At 41.7% G+C, this 24227-nt stretch overlaps 4 protein-coding genes across 4 annotated transcripts; 3 read left to right on the forward strand and 1 right to left on the reverse strand.

The window, feature by feature from the left end:
- The first annotated feature begins 763 nt into the window (after positions 1–763).
- On the forward strand, positions 764–4881 carry asnsd1 (asparagine synthetase domain containing 1). The gene is made up of 6 exons (XM_034694416.1): positions 764–1188; positions 1367–1420; positions 1573–1648; positions 2225–3702; positions 3903–4084; positions 4432–4881. Exons 4-6 carry the CDS (start codon positions 2296–2298, stop codon positions 4676–4678), a joined length of 1836 nt encoding a protein of 611 aa, XP_034550307.1. The 5' UTR covers positions 764–1188; positions 1367–1420; positions 1573–1648; positions 2225–2295; the 3' UTR covers positions 4679–4881.
- On the forward strand, positions 1072–2337 carry LOC117820599 (ASNSD1 upstream open reading frame protein-like). The gene is made up of 4 exons (XM_034694418.1): positions 1072–1188; positions 1367–1420; positions 1573–1648; positions 2225–2337. The coding sequence occupies exons 1-4, from the start codon at positions 1114–1116 to the stop codon at positions 2263–2265; spliced, it is 246 nt and encodes an 81-aa protein (XP_034550309.1). The 5' UTR covers positions 1072–1113; the 3' UTR covers positions 2266–2337.
- On the reverse strand, positions 4673–12262 carry zgc:136439 (uncharacterized protein LOC678627 homolog). Its single transcript, XM_034694417.1, has 8 exons — positions 11906–12262; positions 11001–11090; positions 10791–10870; positions 10506–10621; positions 10306–10403; positions 5298–5366; positions 5154–5212; positions 4673–4991 (listed from the first exon to the last, which is right to left on the reverse strand). Exons 1-8 carry the CDS (start codon positions 12095–12097, stop codon positions 4874–4876), a joined length of 822 nt encoding a protein of 273 aa, XP_034550308.1. The 5' UTR covers positions 12098–12262; the 3' UTR covers positions 4673–4873.
- A 17-nt stretch (positions 12263–12279) lies between these two features.
- Positions 12280–23066, forward strand: sympk (symplekin). The gene is made up of 27 exons (XM_034694415.1): positions 12280–12447; positions 12768–12914; positions 13262–13327; positions 13426–13479; positions 13600–13673; positions 13758–13884; positions 13969–14218; positions 14310–14480; positions 14637–14876; positions 15390–15541; positions 15633–15783; positions 15965–16184; positions 16285–16435; positions 17606–17841; positions 17978–18059; positions 18148–18261; positions 18363–18510; positions 19594–19754; positions 19899–20007; positions 20104–20204; positions 20470–20560; positions 21095–21196; positions 21306–21493; positions 21763–21939; positions 22044–22133; positions 22294–22464; positions 22703–23066. The coding sequence occupies exons 2-27, from the start codon at positions 12846–12848 to the stop codon at positions 22868–22870; spliced, it is 3663 nt and encodes a 1220-aa protein (XP_034550306.1). The 5' UTR covers positions 12280–12447; positions 12768–12845; the 3' UTR covers positions 22871–23066.
- Positions 23067–24227: the final 1161 nt, after the last annotated feature.

Consider the following 24227-nt stretch of genomic DNA (forward strand, 5'->3'; position numbering starts at 1 on the left):
ATATGGTACCTCTGCTAAACACTGTTTTTAAGTGGAATATCTTGACCTGTCATGAGCCCTAAACTCAATGGGGCTTGCAATTTTCATTACAGGGATGGTTTGGAAAAATTTCCCAAATTATACTGATTTGCTCACTTACAATGCATATTTAAGACATTCATATAACTGGGTTTCATGAAGGCATTTTGAGATATTCAGGCCTCAGACAAACCTGAGGTTGCAACAGCTTGGGAAACAGCTCAGTGTTGTTTCAAAGGTCAAAAACAGACAAAAATTAAAAACAGATGTGATAAATGAAAACTGTGATATGTTCTGTGTTGACTTTGTTTCATTTGCAATGCAACAAGCAAATGTATTCTCTGAAATAACCTAAACCTTAAATCATAGGGTGTCTTTTAAAAAAGATATTCAGAGAACTGTGAGAAAATCGTTTGAATAAAATGATCCAATATTTTTGGCTATCTTATCAGAGACAACAAGATCTCATTTACACCGCACAATTACTGTTTTGGATGGATGAACAATCAAAAATGCAATCTCAACAAAGTCCCATTCAACAGGTTAAATGACAAGAGCCGCTCTCCCTCCAAAAAAGTCTCATTCAACATGCAAATGAAGAAGCCTCTTCCCTCAAGCTTCTCAAGCCTCTGCAGGATTCTAGAAATCATCTGTGCATGTGATGGTGAAATGCACAGTGTATGTAGAGGGCGTGGTCTCAATAGCCCAGCAGTGTGCTATGTGCATGTGATTAAGGAATAGCATAGATATTCAACTGTACTTACTACTCAACTGTAATCTGTCAGGATTGTGCTAAAATATATTTCCCCCAACTATATTTAAGTTCCCTATTAAGAGCCAACCTTCAATTTAGTAAATTCCTGTTTTATTCTCGTTTATTCCCATAAATTCCCGTTAATTCCGATGGACTAAAACAAATTAAAATGCATTGCGCTTCACTCGCCCACCTCCAGGGGGCGATACTGCCAATCTCGACAGTTCGACGACTCCGCACCCGGAAGAGCTGTAAGAATTGCATGGCATGTGAGCGTCTGCCAACTTCTGTCACCTAAAAAGAACCTGTGATCTGCGTTTGAGGACTTCTCTTTGGCCAACATGTCTTCGAAATGCCAAGATAACAACGACAACTTTGAAGAACAATCTACAGTGAAGGAGGAGCTGAACAGAAAGGTAACTTTAATGCTGTTAGCTGATACAAATATGAACATGCAGCGTTTCTGAATCATGTGACTGTTATTATCAGACTCAGGAATATAAAGAAACTTGGGACATTGTTTTGTTGCCTGAATAATTTGTTTTATCCCGTCAGTCATATGTCTAAAACAGTGTACCGCTATCATGTTCACAGATCAAGGAGCAGAAGGTTGTGGTGGACGAGCTTTCAAATCTGAGGAAAAACAGAGTGAGTAGAGAGTTGAGGTACCTCCAGATGTACATAAAACTGACTTTTATTCATTGGATTGTGATTTTGCCCTGTTAAATATGAAGAGAGATGTAAGTGAAGTGAATAAAGAACGTGTTTTGATCTTCATATTTATCTGTATGTCCCCTCAGAAAGTCTACATCCAGCAGAGGAACAGCAACATATTCTTCCTAGCAGACAGAGGTCAGACACTGAGCTCAAGCAAACGTAAGTTCAGAACTGAAAACTTCCAAAAATAAACGTTATTTTACTAGATCAATAAATTAGGCTGTACAAATAGAAAAGAATCATGCGTTGTGTAATCTTTAAATAATTTTAGGGCCAGGTATAAAATTAAATGTGGTTAAAATGTTATAAAGTGGAGAGAAATGTGAAATTGGTAAGCATAAAGTTGAACTTTCACTGCATGTGACAGAGATAGAACATAACAAAGCATTTTGAAAATAGAGTAAGACTTTTGAAAATGAACATTTCACTTAAGCAAAGTTTTGACAGGTCACAAAAATAAATCTTCCTTCTCTGATTAAAAAATATCTTCCTGTGTTTTGATAAATGGAATTACTGTTTTGAACTCTTATTCTTAACATGCACAAGTAGAGTTTTATCTGGCTTGTAGGAATAAAGTTAAAATTCAAAAATGCAACTCTCTGATTTATTTTTCTTAAACATGACATTTCAACTTAATTCTCAAAGTACAAAATAAAAGATTGCCCTCATATTTTTATACCTGGCTCTTATATTCTTCAGCATGTTGTGGATCAACTTTTTTTTTTCTGTCTCCAGAGGAACTGGACTACATGAAGAAGGAGCTACAGGATATGTGAGACTTCACGGCTCGGCTTGTCTCCGCAATAATGTGCGGCATATTTTGTCTGCTAAGTGTTTCCCCCGCTCAGATTGAGTGGGACGAAACGGTTCATGAACATTTGAAGAGAAGAGGACCCAACTTCAGTCAGGATCTCACAGTTGGAGATACGAATCCAGGTTATCAGTGTTTGTTCTCTGCCCATGTTCTTCACATGAGAGGTCTCCTCACTCCTCAGCCGGTTCAGGACGATGCCGGAAATGTCCTTTTGTGGAATGGGGAGATTTTTGGAGGCGTCCCTGTGGCGCCAGAAGACAATGACACCGCTGTGGTCTCTCAGCGTCTTTCCTCCTGCAACAGCTCTTTAGAGATTCTATCCATTCTGTCCTCTATACGTGGACCATGGGGGTTTATGTACCTCCAGAAGTCTGCAGACTGCCTCTGGTTCGGCAGAGACTTCTTTGGTCGGAGGAGTTTGATGTGGAGATTTGATGCAGACTTAAACGCCTTGACTCTGACTTCAGTGGCAGCCTGCAGTTCTGGACCTGATCAGTCTGCTTGGAAAGAAGTCCCAGCAGTTGGTGTGTACAGGATTGATCTGAAAGCAGCCACAGAAGCTGGTCCTATGAAGATTGAGGTTTTCCCGTGGGCTCGTGGGCTCGTTGATCTCATCTCAGGCTGCAGTGAAGCTGTTTTGAAGTCTGTGCCGAGCGGTTGCAGAGCTGTGATGAACCCAGAAGACCAGGTGCTGCCCTCACCTGTATGTCCTCTCAATACATCCATCCCAGAGTCAATAAATACAGAAGAAGTTCATCCAGACTCATGCTCCAACGATCTGGAGCAGCTCCTTGCAACCAAAGAGAAAAACAATGAAGTGAATCGTCTTATCGATGTTCTCAGTGAGGCAGTGAGACGACGTGTTCAGTCTCTGCCTTTCAGGATGCAGGACGATAACCCTCCTTCTGACGAGCAGGCTAATGTGGCTGTACTTTTCTCAGGAGGTATTGACTCAATGATTCTAGCTGTGTTAGCTGACCGTCATATCCCTGCTCTTCAACCCATAGACCTCCTCAATGTAGCCTTCAAACAACTGGAGCCAAAGAGGCAGAAAGAGTCTACAAAGAAACCTAAAAAGGACAAAAATAAACCGACAGATGAGAAACCTGGAGCTGACAGCCAGGTTCACAATCCTTTTGATGTCCCAGACAGGATCACAGGAAGAGCTGGTCTCAAGGAACTGCAAGACTTGAATCCTGAAAGAAGGTGGAACTTTGTTGAAGTCAACGTAACGCAGGAGGAGCTGCAGGAGAAGCGGCAGGAGCGTGTTCGTCATCTGGTGCATCCACTGGACACGGTGCTGGATGACAGTATCGGATGTGCTGTGTGGTTCGCAGCCAGAGGGAAAGGCTTCATCGCAGAGGAGGGAGAGCAGAGGCCCTTCACATCAGCAGCAAAGGTGAGGTGCAAACTTCCAGGAACAAAGGATGTTAAGATCAGATTTTTAATTTATAGATTTGAAGAAGTAAACAGTAGACTCATAATTATTGTTAAATAAATGTTTCCAAAATGCTTCCGATAATATTAAAAAACAACTTTCTTAAATGTTTTAGAACTGCCATGACAAATAGTTCTTCCTGTTGCTTCTTCGTCCTGTAGGTGATTTTAACAGGGATTGGAGCAGATGAGCAGCTTGCAGGTTACTCCAGACACAGAGTCCGATTTAATAAATCTGGATTCGAGGGACTGATCCAGGAACTTGCCATGGAGCTAGATCGGATCCCTTCCAGGAATCTGGGCAGAGACGACCGAGTGATCGCAGACCATGGGAGAGAGGCAAGGTAAGTCTGTTGTAAGAGTTTCTTTAAGTATATCTCAGAAGTATCAGCTTTTTCAACCAGTTGAACTCCATCAAAGTTGTTCTATGGAGCAAATTTTTACATTTATATTTAGAAGTCCTCTCTGCAAAGTAAAAAAGATGCACAATTTGCATCAATGTTTGCTAGCTTCTCCTCATTCAGAAGCACACCTGAGGCAAATATTAAACTGCAAAACTTTGTGGTTGTATTTGCACATAAATATCATTAATGTCATCCTTATCCTGGGACAAAATGTTGATAACGCAGTTTATCTTCATCTTGACTTGTGGTATATACAAGATAATGAGTCACTGCTCTGGTCTTTGTAGGTTCCCCTACTTGGATGAGGATGTTGTGAACTACTTGAACTCTCTGCCCGTGTGGGAGAAAGCAGACCTGACGCTTCCTCGAGGCGTCGGGGAGAAACTCCTCCTGAGGCTGACGGCGAAGCAGCTCGGTCTCGGCCAATCAGCCATCCTGCCAAAGAGAGCAATGCAGTTCGGCTCCCGCATCGCAAAGATGGAGAACAAACACGAAAAGGCCTCTGACAAATGCAACAGACTCTTTACGGAGTAGACAATAAAATAGAATCAGTTTAATAGAAAATATCTGTTGTAAAATTACAAACAAGAAATACTTAAAGGCATATTTATAGATTTTCTGTCACAGACACATTCTTCAAGTTAACCGATGATTCATTTGATGATTTTTATCTTGGATGTTTCCCAACATGATGAATTAAACGTGTGATTTTGTTCTTTTGAATTATGTCTACACCATGTAAGACTCCACATCTTGTTTTTCTTTGAAGTAAAGGTCACACTCGATGTAGGAGGGCAGGTTTCCAACGTCAAAGCGCCCACAAATCTCATGAACGTAAACCGGCTTCCTGAAAAGAAGAGAAGAAAAAGAGAGTTAATAGGACATAAATATTGCAATTCAAAACCTGTTATTTTAGCAGAGTGTCAACATTATTTTACATCAATGATCAATATACTGTAACAAAGCAGATTCTGCACTGGAGGACACTGAGGGGTCGCACACACGTTACCTTGGAATCAGCCATGACACAAAGTTACCTGGAGCGTCCTTCTCTTCAATAGGAGCCTCCTGTGGAAAACAAGATGTTTAGAATGAAAGTGAAATTCGAAACAAACACACTTAATTCACACTCACTCTTAAATATTACACGTACCTTCTTTTCCTCCATGAAGGTGTCCAACAGGGGAAGGCTTTTCTTAGAGAACACGTAGAAACACGGACACTGAAAAACAAGGGGAAATCATTAACGTGCCTGGAAATTTAAACTCGATGTAACTTGTTTCTTGTGTTCAACTGTCAGCTCATTGGGAAGCATGATTTGTAGCCTATCACAGGGTTCCCACGCGTCTTGGAAAACCTGGAACACCTGGAAAACAGTTGACCAGTTTTCCAGTACTGGAAAACACCTGGAAAATGGGAGAAAAAGTCAAATGTCCTGGAAAATCACATATAGTCCTGGAAAATTATTCCAACATGGCTGCGTGCGACCTGACCCGATTAACAAAACACATCCCCATTCATTGAAAGTTGAGTGCACACTGTGCTGGAAAAGACAGCGACACTGCACAACTTTTTTCACATCTTTTCTCCTTCACTTCATAATCATGCATTCACAGAAAACGGGGGTATATTGTTTATGTTTTATGGTACATTAACCTTGTAGAGTGCTCTATTGATTCAAAGAGTCTTATATTTAAGTTATAGTGTGACCAGTGGAGTCGGGCAGAGAGCTTGGGGGTCTGTGCCTCACAACTTTCTCTGCAGGCTGAGAACTCAATTACCGTACTCTAGCTCAGTTGTTCTCAAAGTGGGGTCCTGGGACCTCTGGGGGTCCGCGAACCATAGCGTGGGGGTCTGTGAAATAATTTGAATAAATTTCTAATAAATTATAAAATTGTGCTGTGTCATTAAAAAACAGCATATACACCATTCTTCTGATACCATTTGGTGTCTGAAGGGATATGTGAGTCTTGCTCCTGTTAATTTTCTGAAAGCGTTTCAGATAAATTACTTGAAAAGTATAAATGCTGTCATGTTGAGTCCACAAGGAATGAAATGACCCTCTGTTTTAAAGGATACAAGTGGTATTTACTTGATTCAAATTGAAGTGTTATCTGTTTATCACTATGGTACAGGTCTGAAGGATTTACATTTATATGTTTTACAATACAAATAGTTCCAAGGGCAACTAAGAGTGTAAATGGTAGTAAGCATGTTCTTTAGTGATGGGAAGTTTGGCTCTTTTCAGAGAGCCGGCTCTTTTGACTCGGCTCCCAAAGAAGAGCCGGCTCTTTCGACTCCCGAACGGCTCTTAATTTAGGCTCTTGTGTAGCCATATATTTTACCTTAACTTTGCAAAACTAATGGTTTGTGTTGAAAACCCTTTTACGTACGGTGTTTTTATGAGAAGACTTATAATTGACCAATTTGGTGCATTTATTCTGTTACAAAACCATTCACACCCTAATCCCAGGGTTAGGATTGTGATTAGGGTTAGGGTTAGGGTTAGGATTAGGGTTGTGATTAGGGTTTAGGGTTAGGGTTGGGGTTAGGGTTAGGGTTAGGGTTGTGATTAGGGTTTAGGGTTAGGGTTGGGGTTAGGGTTAGGATTAGGGTTAGGGTTAGGGGTGTGATTAGGGTTTAGGGTTAGGATTAGGGTTGTAATTAGGGTTAAGGTTATGATTAGGGTTAGGGTTGGGATTAGGGTTTAGGGTTAGGGTTGGGGTTAGGGTTAGGGTTAGGATTAGGGTTAGGGTTAGGGTTGTGATTAGGGTTTAGGGTTAGGATTAGGGTTAGGTTTAGGGTTGTAATAAGGGTTAAGGTTATGATTAGGGTTAGGGTTGGGATTAGGGTTTAGGGTTAGGGTTGGGGTTAGGGTTAGGGTTAGGATTAGGGTTCGGATTAGGGTTGTGATTAGGGTTAAGGTTATGATTAGGGTAAGGGTTAGGATTAGGGTTAAGATTAGGGTTAAGATCAGGGTTAGGGTTGTGGTTAGGGTTAGGGTTGGGATTAGGGTTAAGATTAGGGTTAAGATTAGGGTTAGGGTTCGGGTTAGGATTAGGGTTAGGGTTAGGTTTAGGATTCGGGTTAGGGTTAGGGTTAGGATTAGGGTTCGGGTTAGGGTTAGGGCTAGGATTAGGGTTAGGGTTAGGGTTGTGATTAGGGTTAAGGTTATGATTAGGGTTAGGGTTAGGATTAGGGTTAGGGTTAGGATTAGGGTTAGGATAATGGTTAGGGTTAGGATTAGGGTTAAAATTAGGGTTAAGATTAGGGTTAGGGTTCGGGTAAGGATTAGGGTTAGGGTTAGGATTAGGGTTAGGGTAAGGGTTAGGATTCGGGTTAGGGTTAGGGTTAGGATTAGGGTTCGAGTTAGGATTAGGGTTAGGGTTAGGATTAGGGTTAGGTTTAAGGTTGTGATTAGGGTTAAGGTTATGATTAGGGTTAGGGTTAGGATTAGGGTTAGGGTTAGTATTAGGGTAAGGGTTGTGATTTGGGTTAGGATTAGGGTAAGGATTAGGGTTAGGGTTAGTGTTAGGGTTAGGATTAGGATTAGGGTTAGGGTTAGGATTAGGGTTAGGGTTGAGAGTAGGTTTAGGGTTAGGGTTGGGATTATGATTAGGGTTAGGATTAGGGTTAGGATTTGGGTTAGGATTAGGATTAGGGTTAGGGTTGAGAGTAGGTTTAGGGTTAGGGTTAGGGTTGTGATTTGGGTTAGGGTTAGGATTAGTGTAAGGATTAGGGTTAGGGTTAGTGTTAGGGTTAGGGTTAGTGTTAGGGTTAGGGTTGGGATTATGATTAGGGTTAGGATTAGGGTTAGGATTTGGGTTAGGGTTAGGATTAGGGTTAGGGTTGAGAGTAGGTTTAGGGTTAGGGTTAGGGTTATGATTAGGGTTAGGGTTGTGATTAGGGTTAGGGTTAGAACCAGAACTAAACGTAAGCAAACAGAACAAGAACCAAACTCAAGCAAACCCAACCAGAAACAAACCAGAACCGAACCAGAATCGTACCAGAACTGAAACCAGAACAGAACCGAACAAGAACCGAACCAGAACCAAACTTAAGCAAACAGAACCAGAACCAAACTTTAGCAAACCATACCAGAACCGAACCAGAACCGAACCAGAACCGAACCAGAACCGAACCAGAACCGAACCAGAACCGAACCAGTACTGAACCAGAACAGAACCGAACCAGAACCGAACTGTACCAGGACCGAACCAGAACCGAACCAGAACTGAACCAGAACAGAACCGAACAAGAACCGAACCAGAACCAGAACCGAACTCAAGCAAACAGAACCAGAACCAGACTTTAGAAAACCGAACCAGAACCGAACCAGAACTGTACCAGTACTGAACCAGAACAGAACAGAACCGTACCAGAACCGAACCAGACCATACCAGTACCATACCAGTACTGAACCAGAATAGAACCGTACCAGAACCGAACCAGAACCGAACTGTACCAGGACCGAACCAGAACCGAACCAGAACTGAACCAGAACAGAACCAAACAAGAACCGAACCAGAACTGAACTCAAGCAAACAGAACCAGAACCAAACTTAAGCAAACCGAACCAGAACTGTACCAGTAATGAACCAGAACAGAACCCTACCAGAACCGAACCAGAACCATACCAGTACCATACCAGTACCGCACCAGTACCGAACCAGAACCGAACCAGAACCAAACTCAAGCAAACAGAACCAGAACCAAACTCATGCAAACAGAACCAAACTGGAGCAAACATTATTAATGTCCTCAGGTTGACATTGAGAAAAATCAGATGCTTCAGTTTGGATGGTCTGATCTGATTTCTCCTCTTAGTGAGTATTTGCCCGGTCTTCAAGAAGACTCTCTCTGAAGGAACAGATGAAGCCAGGATACACAGCCTCCCCTCCATCACCTGAATCCTATATCCTCACATATGATTGGCCGCATGGCCGCCATGCTGACAAATCAAAACAAAGTTCTGGTGAGCAGAGCTGGGGCTGAGCACTGTGAGAGCTAAGCAGCGAAAGGAAAAAACTGGGAGCCCGCTCTCTCTAGATGCAAGCCAGCTCTCCTGATTCACTATAAAGCATCGGCTCTCAGAGCCGCAGCTTTTGATCATGACACATCACTAATGTGCTTAATCTGTGTTACAATTATGAGGGGGCCTTGGACAATTTTCTCACCTGTAAGGGGTCCCTGGCTCCAAAAAGTTTGAGATCCCCTGCTATAGCTAGTAGGAGTCCAAATCCCAATAGTAAAAACAAACGGAACAAAAAGAGTGACACAGCTGCACAGAAACTCCACGTTGTAGACATTGCTGATCATAATAGACATCGCCATGCAGGAAGACAGTTTACATTTTTTTAAACCTCTGAGAGATCTTCAAATACAGAGTGCGTCTTTACACCGGTGCGATTTTTTCAGAGTTTACGGTAACTCAAATTTAAAACGTTGTTTTATATCGACCACTTAGCAGGATGAATATCATGATTAAGCAGGTATATTTTGAGTTTGAGTTGAGTTGAGAAACATTTGCGGCCATTTTTGTCGTTCAGTTCTATTTAGGTCATTAATGCACTGATCCTCTGATCATTATTATTATTTAATTATTTCAGTAAGGCAGCTTCCTGATTCCTTTGCAGGCTCTTTTTTTCTTCTCTTTTTTTTTTTTTCTTAGCTCATTTTATATTTTTTGAGAAAAGAGAAAGCTGAGATGTTGCCCATCATTGTTACTTGGTTGCACTAATAAAGTGAAGTGCTGTACAGCTGGGGTTGCATTATTCTATTATCAATTTGCCATAATTTTTAAGTATGTAAGAGATGATTTCATTGATAGCCATACACTACATGTCTTTCAATGTAGACTTCCACTGAGAGGAACATATTAGACTATTTAGGAACTAAATTAGAAACTAAATTTAGACTGTCATACCAGCTTGATCATCAATGAAAATGTCCTGGAAATGTCCTGGAAAATGATCTCTGGAAAAGAGTGGGAACCCTGCTATCATAACCTCAGATCCAGGTTCCATGATTAACTATTACCAACACTCAGGCAGCCCTTCATGGTCTAATTCGCCTCAACACAATGGGTTTAATTTGAATTAATCACCGCTTTCTTTAACACTCATGGACATTTATTTATACACTGATTATGTTGAACTTACTGCTCTCCTTGACTTTGTCTCAGAAGGAAGAGGTTTCTCCTTCATGCACAGGATGCGAAGATCGCTGTCTACTTCCAATATCCCATATTTACGAGTTTCTGTCCAAACACAGATTTGATTTTGAAAAGGCTCAGCCACATTTAACATTTCAGTTTTACACTCATGGGGTTCATTTGTTCTGTACCTTAAGATGAACTCACCCTCCTCTTTGCACTGATAAGACAGAACCAGGCAGTTGTCCTCACACTTTGCTTGGAGGTTAGAAAATCTCTCTTTGATTTTGCTGAGGCTGAAGTCTTCTTTGAAGAGGGTGTCACTGTCACAGACAGAGAGAGTTGTATTTATTAAACAAAAGAAGAGTTTATTCAGCACATGTTAAAAAATGCTGCTTGTATGTATAACTCTGAGATCTGCTTAAAGGCTTTAAAGTTGAAGACTCTTATATATGTAACTGCAGGATGTGGTTCCTAGCAGCTCTAACATACCCCCCAATGACGACGACATGGTCCTCGATCTTGAAGTGCTTTACTGCAAGCTGAAGGCAGGCCACAGCACCAAGACGGTCCTGTTGATACAAGAAAGGAGGCTTTGATCAGAAGTTCAATCGTTGAAAGTAAAAGGCTTTATCAGATTTACTCTGACTGATGCAAACGATAAAAGAAGTTTAAACAAAAAGAAGAAAAACTGTATTTTACATCATTGCTGCTTGTCTGATCGCTGAGAATCTTCACATTTGTGAAATGTGAAGCCCACTCTTCAAACGCAGTGCAGTACAGAGCATTCGTCTGTGGAGGAGAAGACAGTTAAAGGGAGAGAGAATGTCATCAGCCTCAAACAGGTTTTCACATTTATAAGAGATGAATTTCAGCCCTGACTAAGTTCAGACGAAACTGAACTTTAAATATGTTAATTTCTTGCAGTCATGGGTCAAACTATTGCTAAGTTTGACTGAATTTTAAACTCCTAAAACAATAAAAGCAATATTAAACACAGACTGCTCATTCTGTGACAGATTTCCAGTTTTCTATCTATTTTTTAGGCACTGATCTGTAACTAAAAAAACACATAAGAACTATGCAGATGTTCAACATACAATAATAATATAATAATCAAAGATTTTGTCAAATGTATAGTATAGTATATGTATAGTTGATTTAATAATGTTTCTACCTTGTTGTAATTCCCAATACGTTTTAGCTGCCTTTCCTCAAGAAGGTAGAGCAACATGTGAAACTAATAAGAGAGTTATCTAGATTTTTGATATCGCTTGTGTTTTTATTATGCAACATACTCCCTTATCTTTAGTTAATATGCTATACACTAAATCTGCCTCCAACGTTGAAAATAATGCTTTATAAACTGTGTTACTAAAATGTTAAGCTTCGTTTTTTACATCATCATAGTCATTGTATGTTGATTCTATTTTGTAATGCAACTACAAACTAATACTTACATAAGTTATTTATAAGTTAAAGTATGTGCATATTATTTCCCTGCTCTATAATGACTTTAAAATGCACAAAATAAAAGTACATCAGCTTTGTGGATAATCTTGCACTGTATTTAAGAAGGGATACACTTCAATGCACTGTTTACTCACAACAACATAGATGCCGTCCACACATCCAGAGGAGGTCAAAGCATGAACCCAGTGTGATATTAGAGCACACCTTCCCACTGGCAGCAACGGTTTGGCAACCCCGGCCAGGTGAGCGAACCTCCCGCTGCTGTCTGCCACCACATCCCTCTGGAGCCTGGTTCCGTACCCGGCGGCTAGAATGACAGCTTTCATTTAAACTCCAAACTTAAAAGATTTCGATTAGTTTTAACTGTGTTATCAAGTAGGGAATGTACTGCCTTAATATGAGTGGGGAAAGTGAAGTCGGAACACAGTCCACCGAGCAAATTCGGATAATCTCGCGAGATTTGCAAACGTTTGTCAAGTGTCCAGCAGGTGGCGCTGTCTCTGTCTATGTGCTGCGCTTTTTATAATAGTAGAAGAAGAGTGATACCGCTAAACATGGTGGCTTCCCTATAGAGCTAGTAAACTTATGGAATATCATGAAGATACAACATTATTAAGTCTTTAGCATTGTTCCCATGTTATTACAATTTACAAGGATATTTAGACTGTGCAGCTGTGTAAGTATCACACATCTGTTGTTATCATTCGAAATAACCAGCAGTGTTATCAGTACTGTTAGCTTCTTGCTAGCGCGCTAACTTAGAACAAAGTATGTTTGACTGAAAGACTCAGTTCTAAAGCCTGAGTGTTTAATGTTTCGTGTCTGTGATATTTTAAAATATAATTTCCCTATGATAAATAAAAAAATAAACCGAGTTAATTGAAACTGTAAATGTTGTAAATAATGATTAGCACAAGTCAAAGCTGCTGTCACTTTGTGTTCACTGAACATCATTGAAGCTAAGCTCTAACGTGCTTGTTTACTTCTGTCTTACAGTTCATCACACAGGTTTCAGAGTTTGAAAGAACCTTGAAGACGATGTTAATCACACAGTGAGAGAAGCAAAACAACATCATGGAAGTTTCTGGAGACGAGGGGGACACTGAAGCCCCCCATGCCATCGATATGACCACCAGTGAAAAGGTGAGATGTCATTTCTCTGTCGGATGTCAGGTGTTGTGTTTTGAGACTCAATATTTGCTTTCATTTTCATGCATGAACCAAATATCCATAATACCTTACTGATCTGTGGCTGAGTAAGAGTTAATTATGATGTATTCAGTAGACTAAGACACATAGCTGTCAGATTGACATGAATTACCTTGAAACGTGTTGAAATGCTTCTCCAGTTGCACGTGTGTTCTTAACAAATACAAATGAAAACTTAAAGAAACAAGATATATGTCCCAATTGTTATAGCCCAGACACTTCCTCGTTGTGTTGTGAATACCTTTTTACCTAAGTAAGCAAGCGTTTGCCTTTCCATCCAGGTGGTTGAACTCCTGAACCAGGCTGCTCTCATATCCACAGATGAAAAACTTACCGTGCTCAAACAGGTCAGTTTACTTTCAAATCAGGACTCAAGTCACATCCAAATTATTGTTATGAAGCAGTTAGTGCTTTGAGAACAAAACATAATCTCTGCACCTTTCAGGTCCAGGAGCTCATCACCAACAAGGATCCTTCTCTTCTTGACAACTTCTTGGATGTAAGTAACTCCAGTTTTTCTAACGTACTGTTGATTGACCTGAACACATGTTTTTCTGATGGGTGCGTGTGTACAGGTCACATTCATCACTATTATTCCATTTGCTTCTTTGCTCTGTAGGAGATGATCGCTTTTCAGACCGACAAATCTATTGAAGTGAGAAAATTCGTCATCGGCTTCATAGAGGAAGCTTGGTGAGTTATTAACCACTCATCTTGTTTTTGTAAGATAAAATACTAACAGTCTGTCTGAGTTGTTTTCTGTTTTGTCTCCTCCAGTAAAAGGGACAGTGAGCTCCTTCTCAGGCTGATCGCTAATCTGAACATGTTGCTGAAGGACGAAAGTGTGAACGTGGTGAAGAAGGCCATCCTCACTCTCACCCAGCTCTACAAAGTCACTCTGCAGGTGTGTGATTTAGCAACAAGAGTTAGACTTACTGTCTAACCTGGTCTTTTATAACCCTTTACTCTTCTTCCTCCTTCTTGCTAGTGGTTGGTGCGATCTAAAGCAGTGTCAGAGAGGCAGGAAGCATGCTGGGATCTGGTCACACAGATGAAAGGGGATGTTCTGGCCTTGCTGGACTCTGAAAATGATGGAGTGCGCACTCATGCCATTAAGTTTACCGAATCCTTAATCATCACTCTTTCACCACGGACATCAGACTCTGACATCCCCAAGCGACAGGAGGGAGACATCAGCCTGGACAAAGTTCCCAAAGATCACTCGTACATCCGCTACAGTATGGATGCTAAAACCCTGACGTTAAGGCTTAAGTGTCTTAGTTCAGTCTGTTTAAACTTGTGATTTATTGCTGCTGTTTGAATCCACAGATGTTTTGTGTGAGGAGGGAAAGACTGCACTGGAGAGGCTGCTGAAGTTTATGGTTCACCCGGCCATCTCCAGCATCAACCTCACCACAGCACTTGGCTCCCTGGCTACAATCGCCCGTCAGAGGCCGATGTTCATGTCCGAAGTGGTGCAAGCATACGAGATGCTGCATGGTAAGTGCTGCTGAGTCGGCTTTGAGCCATGTCTCCTGTCACAAAGCACCCATAAAGAACGATGATTTCTTTACCTGAATTCTTCAAATTAAATAGATGAATTGCGTCAAAATGTTGAACGTGATTGTCACGTTTATTTCTTCTTTACCTTTGTAGCAAACCTGCCGCCCACCCTTGCAAAGTCTCAGGTCAGCAGCGTGCGAAAGAATCTGAAGCTGCACTTAGTGGCGGTCCTGAAGCATCCCTGCAGCCTGGAGTTCCAGGGTCAGATCAGCACTCTGCTACTTGATCTGGGAATGCCCCAGAGTGAAATAACACGATCAACACCTGCACCCCGTGAGCAGCGCAAAAGGCCGCGCCATGAACAATACAAAGAGGGGAAAAAGGTCAAGATGGGTGAGTGATGACTGCACTTCCAGATATTTTGGTAAAGTTATTATGCTTGCATACTGTCTTGTTTCTGCTTAGGTATTCATCAATACTTTTAAGTTTACAGTTAACCCCTAAATCAGTGAGAGAAGTACCTCAAAGGTCGTTGAAGTCGCTTGTAACGGAAGTCAATTAACCATATCGTTATGTTACTAAATTAGGTGGATAGTTTTAAATCTCTTAAACCTAAAAAAATATAGAAGTCAGTTTGACAGGATAGTGTAGCGCCCACTGAGGATTAAATGCCTTTTAAAGCACTGTGAGGAGTTTTTAACTCATGTTGAAATACTCTCACTCTTACACAAATGCCTATTTTGACTGCTGTGTAACATATTTGGCTATTAGTTCATATTCTGGCACATAAATCTTTGAATGGTATAAGCTAATTCTGATGGAAATCCAACCTTAAAAAAGTGTCTTTCAAGAACACCTGAGGTTCCTCCCTGTTTCTTGAAAACGTGTTTTTTTTTCTGTGTTCAGAGCCTGCCCTGATTGAAGATGATGAGGACAAAGAGGAGCCGGCCCCTCTCTCTGTTCCCAAACCAGCCCCTGCTCCAGTCGCTCAGTCTGCCATCGACCTCACAGCAGAGTTCCTGCACCCACTGCTCAACGCTGAGAACGTTGCCAACCTGGTGAGCAGCAGGGGCGTCTTCACTGTTTATATCTGTGCTTTAAGCCAGACTGGGTGAGTTCAGCTCCTATCTCTGTGAATCTGTCTCTTAGGTGCTCATCAGCATGGTGTACCTGCCTGATGTCATGCCAGCATCCTTCCAGGCCACATACACACCTGTAGAGTCAGCCGGCACTGATGCTCAAATCAAACATCTGGCTCGCCTGATGGCGACACAGATGACAGCTGCTGGGATCGGTCCAGGTTAGTCAAACATACACACAGACTTCCATCCACAGTTTTTGTTTTGTCATCAGTTATATTTTAGTTTTAGTCAGTTTTATTGTCCTCAGATTTGAAGGAATCCTGCATTAAATGTTTACCTGTTGACTTAATGGTATTGACTAGTGTGATTATGACTCTAACATGAAGCATAATGTCTCAGGACTTGAGCAGTGCAAAGCCAGAGAAGACGAAGCAGGCAAAGAGGGAGGCAACGAAGAGGAATCCATTGGTAAAGATCTGCTGATCAAGCGTAAGAACCTGGCAATGGTGGGACAGGCCATCTCTGTGGTGGGAGGTTACCAGGAAAAGGCTCCGGCTCAGGAAGCTCCCGCTACAGTCAAGAGGCTCCCTGAACCCATCCTCCCTACGACACAGCCAAAGTGAGTCCTGCTGCTCAAATAGAGATGGATGAAATATTGCAAGCTTCACCTCAATGTGTGAGCCAGACTAACCACCCGGTGGGATTCTGTTCTGTTACAGAGTAGCAGGATCGAGTGGGAGGAAAAAAGTGTTCCGACTGTCAGATGTGGTCCAGCCTTTGTCAGAAACCCAGATTGAAAAGTTGACCTCCAAAGCAGTGGAACGCATCCTGCATTCAGAGAAGGCCATCGCTCAGAGCGGCATGTCACATGTAAGATTTCAATTTTCTTCTTTTCTTCATACAATGATTTATTTATTTATCGAATTTATGAAATTCAGACCATGCACATTAATGAACTTATCGGCAGTATGCTTCAATGTAAATATGCTGGATTTAGATTTCATCTGTAGTCCTAAGGCAGGTGCTTAAGATGAATTCTAATGTACGATTACAGAACATAGAGGTTGTGAACACTTTTTAGAATAGGTCCACTATCTGTGTTTTTCGACCGCAGGAACTTTACCCCGGACCTAGGGACTTTACCCCTCAACTACGTGTGTTTCGACTGAGGGACGAGGGTCTAAATTTAGTTCAGGGGTAGTTAATCTCCCCTCTGAAAAGCCCCTACTTCGGGGGTAGTACTTTTCAAAGGTCCCGGGACTTTTGGGGGGTAGGGCCTGCAATGCTGAACGTGTCTGATTGGTAGATTACCTGCAGTGTTTTTATTCTGCCCGCCATCCACAATAACATCACACACATCTGTGATTCACTTGATTTCTTTTTCTTTCATTAGTTTTTATTTGTTCTATCTTTTTTGTATGTGTGTGTACTTTTCAAAAGAAGAAGCTGTGATTCTCTTGACTAAGCAGCTTGTAACAGTAGTCTTCTCTCAGTCCACCGTGAATGCGTCTCTCCCGGTGTTGCGGTTTTAAAAGTGACCCTGTAAACTGGAGACCTTCAGCTGAACGCGTCAGTGTTTGTGGAGTTTACACAGCTGTTGAAACACAGAGGGAGTTCCTGGGAATGCAAACTAGTTTAGATTTCAAAATATCCTCATCAGATATTTAATGATCGTCTAAAGACGTTTATGAGGGATGCATCCAGCTGAAAGTCGGCAGTTAACAGGGTCGCTGTTTAAACCAAAACACTGGTCGATTTCTGCCACGGCTTTTTGAGTTAAAAAGGATTTTAAGCCGTGTTGAAACGTCTTTGCTACTCGTGCTTATCTCCTCTCAAGTGTCAATGTATGAAATGTTTGAAAACACAACATAAAGGGCAGTGAGTTAACTTGAAGTGAGCAAAGTTAGCACCACATAATGTGTGAAGACCTCTGATTCAAACTGCTCTAAGTCATGTGCATAGAGTTTAATACTATGGAGAAGTTTGGGGGAGGTTTTGCAGATCCATTGGTACAAATGTTTCACTGAATCTGTGCTGCAGGTCAGAGTGAAGCTCCTCTCCAGGCTCGTCACACAGTTTGAAGGGATGATGAAAGAAGATGTACTGGGATTCATTCTGGATGACATCAGGACCAGGAGCGACCTGGCCTTTTCCCTCCTCTACCAAGAGTACAACACTTACCTCAGCCAGCTACCGTCTGGACTTCTGGACAGCTATGACCACTGTCTCTACACGCTGCTGTCGGGCCTGCAGGAGAAACCGGAGCAGAGAGACGGGTGAGACTAAACAACACTGAATGATCAAAGTGCCCTGTTGAGATTGCTTATACTCTAGCCATACTTAAAGACAATAAAAGAAAATTAATTTTTATCTAAAAGTGAGTCAAACCTTCATATTTTCTGTCTCCTGCAGACTTTTCACCAAACTGGTCCTGGAGGCTCCCATCATAACAGAATCAGCGTTGGAGGTGATACGACGTTACTGTGAAGACGAGGTGAGACGTAGACGTAAGACAGAGTTCCTTTTAATAAAGCCACTTCTCTACCTGTCCCCTCACCTGTTTATTATGACCTTCGTTTCAGTCCCGGGTGTATCTGGGCATGACGACTCTGAAGGAGCTCATCGTCAAACGTCCCTCGAGGCAGTTTCAGTATCTTCACGTACTTCTGGATCTCAGCTCACATGAAAAAGAGAAGGTGAAACATCTCTAAATTTTTCATCCATGTGTGACATACTCTCACAGTCTGCTCAGTTAATGTGGTTATGATATTTCTCTTTGTTTTGTTTTTTTATTTAGGTGCGGACCACCGCTCTGGCTTTTCTGAAGCGCATGTATGAGAAGGACCAGCTTAGAGACTACATTGAGAAGTTTGCTCTGAACTACATGCAGCTTCTGGTCCACCCCAACCCTCCGTCTCTGCTCTTCGGCGCTGACAAAGACACAGGTGTGGAATACGTTTGAAGATAAATTCAGTAGTACCTTAATAGCAGATGCTCCTGATGAATCTCACAGGATATTAATGATCCATGATACCCTTGAAAGACCTTTTAAAGCTGATTTATACTTCTGCGTCTCCCCTACGCAGCAGGGGCTGACGCGGACATGAGCACTACATAATTCTGCGTGGATGTGTCCGTGTCGCGCAGCAATACTCTGACAAAACACTTGAGGGCAGTGCGGTCTCTCTGATAGCCGGTCGCCTGCTTCCAGCCCTGCTACGATCTCTGTTCACTTTTCCACAGAGATTCAGAGCGTGTTATGTTAATCTGCAGCTGATACATGTTGCTGTTTATCATACAGACATGATTACATGAAGAATAGAGAGGAGGAGATGAAATACACGGCAGATGAGCGGGCGATGTCGGGGATCCCGGAAGTGCTGTAAATGCAGGAAATACAATGCCGCTGAGCGGACCAATCACAGGGCTTGCGGTCCATGTCGATTAGACGCATATTTACATTTTGGAGGAGGTGTGTATCAGCTATGTGCTTAGACCTCTGCGTAGTTACGGGAGCTACGCGGCCCCCCGTTGTGGGCTACGCCGTCGATTCAACGCAAAAGTATAAATCTGGCAGATTTACAGGTGATAATAAAACAAATGTAAAGTGCTTTAAGATTTGGTTAGATTTGCCATAATACAGATTTAATAGATCAACTGACTGAGATGAGTAGTCATGAAGACTTGAATGCTTGTCTAGTGGATTCAGTGAGAAGAGAGTTGTCATTGTTGTTTTTTTATAGGCCCTACTCACCACCAGAAGTGTGTTCAGGGTTCAAGGCTGTCTCTGTTATTCCTGCAAAGAGCAGTTTGTTTTGCAGTAAAACATCCATCAGCCCAAGAATGAATGCAAGATAAAAGACACTACAATACACATAATACTCATGGATGATAAATACAACAGTTCAAAATTAACTCAAGCCCTGAAACGAGTCGTTTAAAAAGCAAGTGGCAGCCATCACAAGAGCAGACCTTCACTCCAGCAAGCAGCCAGCTGATCTTGTGTCTTGTGTGTCTTGTTGACGTAGAGGTGGCCGCCCCCTGGACTGAAGAGACGGTGAGACAGTGTCTGTTCCTCTACTTGTCCCTCCTGCCTCTGAACCACCGGCTGGTCCACGAGTTGGCTTCTGTCTACACCGAGGCCATCGCTGACATCAAGCGCAGCGTGCTACGAGCGATAGAGCAGCCTGTGAGTCAAACCTCTCTCTTAATCTGTGTTAAAACTGTTGCTTTGAAAGATTATCTTTCAATTCAATAAACTACATTGCACACATCTATTGAAATGTGCTGTTTGTGAACTTGACCAACAAGTGTCCTTTCCCCGTTTCTGTAGATTCGTGGGATGGGGATGAATTCTCCTGAGCTGCTGCTGTTGGTTGAAAACTGTCCTAAAGGAGCAGAGACGTTGGTTACTCGGTGTCTGCACATTTTAACAGATAAAGGTAAGCATCACATTTTATCTATGCAACAAGATTCAGTTCAACAAGCTCAAAATGTAACAAAAATGATTAACCTGCTTCTCCCCTTCCCCCTTTCAGTGCCTCCGTCTCCTGAGCTGGTGGAGAGGGTCAGAGACCTCTACCACAAACGGGTTCCTGATGTTCGTTTCCTCATTCCAGTCATAAACGGTTTAGAAAAGGTAAAGTGATGAAACTCATCCTGTCACTTCATCAGAGGCCAGTGCACACAATCTAACAGAATCAGTAGACACTGGTTTGGAATAAGTGATGTTTGTTGTATGTAATGTAAATAGCAGAATGAGGACGTTTTGATAGCATTTTTTAATCATTATATTTGTCAATCAGCATATTTCAATATTTCTCAAAATCAGTGTGTCCAAGAAATATGCTTTGAATTCCCTGCTGGATTTCACTCAGCGTTTTTCTTTGTGATTGTTCAATCAGAACGAAGTCATCCAGGCTCTGCCCAAGCTCATCAAACTCAACCCCATCGTGGTGAAGGAGGTTTTCAACCGTCTGCTGGGCACTCAGCACAGTAAGAACTGTTTATACTTCACGTTACTGCATGTCATCCAAATATTTTCACATAACAAACTCTTCTCCCACATTTACAGTTTTTAAAAGAGTTACCACAGAATTTAAACATTAGTCTATTTAATAGTTCATTTTTAGAAAGTGTTTAAAGTATTTGGTGTTGTTGTCTGTCAAAGTAAGTCTCATCCAGCTGATTTTAACAGTCAATTGTCTTTCTTTAGCATGCTGTTTAGTGGTTTAGTCTTATACCTACCCCTACCCCTAATATTCTGATCTTGTTGCTGTTGGTTTTGTTTGCTTGTGTAGCTGATAAAGAAGACTCCGGATAATAGCAGTCTGTTTCATAGCCAGTTATAAATTCCTCACAGGGGCTTTAATAAAGAAAAAATATCAGAAGATTCTCTTTTCCCGTTGTGTTCCTTCTCTTGATTCTTCTTTTCATTCGTTTTTATTATAAATGACAGTTTTGCCTTCTGTTTTTTGGGGAGGATCTCTTAAGGTTTGTGATGGATTCCCTCTGTTGTGTGTCTTTCAGGTGAGGGCAGTTCATCCGTGTCCCCTCTCACACCAGGAGACCTGCTGATCTCCTTACACAACATCGACTCCACCAAATGTGACATGAAGTCCATCATAAAAGGTCAGTGAAGTCGAGACTAAATCCTCAATGCCAGATGTATTTAGTTTGTTAAACTGCTTCTTCAGTCTGACTGGTAGTTAACTCATTGCACTGATGTGTGTTTTCACAGCTACTAACCTGTGCTTTGGAGAGAAGAACGTTTACACCTCAGAGGTTTTGGCGGTGGTGATGCAGCAGCTGATGGAGCAGAGTCCCCTCCCCATGCTGCTCATGCGTACTGTCATCCAGTCCCTTACGATGTACCCTCGACTGGGAGGCTTCGTCATGAACATCCTGTCCCGCCTCATCGTCAAGCAGGTCGGCATCAAAATAACGATGGGTTCTTTGGCCAGGATTGTCCCTGAGTTTTCTTGAGTTTATCGTTTAACTCGTTAGTTATTTAAAGCCTATCACATGCACAACCTGAAGCATTAAAAATGAACATTTCTCTAAAAATACCAGACTTGAAAAACTTAAGAACTCAGCTCTTTTTGTAATTGTAGATTGTAATAACTTATAATAATCACCATGTTTGGTCTCCAGCAACACTTCTGCTGTCTCACTTTGGTTGCTGTTCCTTCCTGCAGGTGTGGAAGTATCCCAAGGTGTGGGAGGGATTTGTGAAATGCTGCCAGAGGACAAAGCCTCAGTCATACAGCGTGCTCCTCCAGCTGCCTCCTGCACAGCTGACAAGCGTGTTTGAGCGCTGCCCAGAGATGAGAGAGCCTCTTCTTCAGCACGTCCAGTCCTTCACACCTCATCAGGTACGAGTTGTCCCCGAGTTGTCCCCAATGCACATTTAACACTTCCCTCAATTTACTGGAGTTTTCTTATGTACCAAATATCTTTGTTTTTTTTAATGCAACAGCAAGCTCACATCCCTACCTCAATCATGACGGTCCTGGAAGCAAATAAGAAACCAGAACCACAGCCTGTAGAGCCCGTGGAGGAGAAAGAGGTAACTGATAAAGATAGAAGAATGATACAAAGGACCTTTTCCTGTCATACACCACATTCACACCACATAACTCAGATTTCTTATGTATGTCATATCCAGAAGACAAAAATAAACCAGTCCATGAGTTTGTATGTAAGTGTGCCTTTGTTTAATCCTAAAGGTAGAACCAGTTCCTGTCCCCGTTGAGGAAGAAGCTCCCAGTGCAGCACTGAAAGGGCCGGATACGCCAGAACAGCAACACCATGCAGTCATGAACGAGGAGGAGGAACCAATGGAGCAACAAGAGTCTGAACCCGTGATTCAGGATGAAACTGTTGACGCTGTTTCAGAGGTAACATCAATATATCTTTGGTCTCTATGGTCTCTGAAGGATCAGTTTTGAGCATAAATGCAAAGAGAGAGAAATCATAACTGAGTCAGACTTAATAAAACACTATGCAAACAAAGAAACAGCTCTCAGTTAAATTTGAAAAAATCAAGATGTTATCATAAATTCTGTTCTCACTAAAATCTTCCTAAAAGTGTAATTCCAAACGCTTTGCATTGATGCAATATTTTATTCTACTCAGGAGGAACTTTCCAGAGCAGAGAGGACGCCATCACCTCAACCAGAGCCAGAGGAGAAACCGATGGAGACGTCTCAGTCTGAACCCTCAGACCTCCAGGAGACAGAAAAAGATGTAGAAGCCGACACTACTGAACCCGAGGCTGGAAGCGGGAGTGAAGACGCAGAATGATGACTTGAAATTAAATGAACATTTCTTTCTCCTCTGAAAACATCCCACAGATTTCCCAAGATTTATTTCAATGTTTCTCTTCTCTTTTTTGTATTTGTAGGAAACAGATTGTGAGGAAAAAATATCCATGTTTGTTGAAAGCAATCCGCAGGCGTTCACGTCGGGATGTGTTGGAAAATAAATAATCAAAATGTTGGTTTACTGTGTGCTTCAATTCTGTTTTGTCCACTTTTTCTATTGATACATTACAGGGATAGTGATTCTCTGTCTCATTAAAAACTGAATTGCTTTTTTAAAATAAAGGTGTATTGCTCCTTCAAAGCCATCAGACTGTACTGAAAGAAAATAACTTTACCTCCCAGAACTCAGGAGTTTCTATTCTACTGCTGCACAATTAGTTAAAACTGTTGTGAGGAACTTTTTTTTTGTCTCGATTCTGGTGCCCCTCTTGTGGACAAAGTGATACCTCTTATCTCTTGTCCTATACACGCAAGAGTAGTGTTTTCAACAAAAGCCTCATTCTGTTGTCTTCAACAGTCAACTTTATCATGCAATGTGATTATTTCCCATGAAAACAGTCATATAAAGGCTGTTTCTGAAGCGAGATATCCATCATCTGGTCTGACACCTACCCCCTCAGGGCGGTTTCAGGCATTAAAAATGACAACAGAGAACGTGTTAGTGTTGTTGCTGATGGACTTGTTTGCTATTGAAAGTCATAAAGAGGCATCAGTATCATTTTCAGTCTGTTTCTCAGCCAGTTCAAAACTCCTCACAGGGCCTCTTATCTATATTATTTTGTGTTATATTGATGATGTGTTTATTTCAAGTTAACCTTTTGAACCAACCAAAAAAGGCCAGAAAGGCGTGAGTGACTCATCAACCAGCTGCAAAGTTTTTCCTAGCCTTACATTTAGAAGTTTATGTCTACTGTGGTCAAATTTGGGCTTTTTGTCACTGAAGGGACTAAGAATTATGGAGGAAGACTAAAAGTCACCAGGCTGACACGCTGTTTTTCCTCAAAAAGTGAGCTAACAGAAAGATTCTGTCTAGATGCATAATGCAATAATAATTCAAAGAGTCCTGTCTGCATTCAGTTTCAGTTTCATTTCTTGGTTTATAGGAGAGTTCCCAAAGTGGGGGCCAGTGGTTGTTTTATGCATCATTGAAATAAAAGAATATATCAACAAAAATAGTAGTTACATTTGAAATAAAACTTTTTCCATTAGTTTTCTGTCTTTCTTTGTTGCCAGATGACTCAGGTTCGGGTTAGTTAACAGTTAATTATCGAAAGCATCAGTAGCAGCAGGTTAATTCATAACAGCAAAGGACACACAGCCGTGTCCATGCAAGCTAA

The sequence above is a fragment of the Notolabrus celidotus genome, chromosome 10 (genome assembly GCF_009762535.1).
Source record: "Notolabrus celidotus isolate fNotCel1 chromosome 10, fNotCel1.pri, whole genome shotgun sequence".
In the NCBI taxonomy this organism is placed as follows: Eukaryota; Metazoa; Chordata; class Actinopteri; order Labriformes; family Labridae; genus Notolabrus; species Notolabrus celidotus.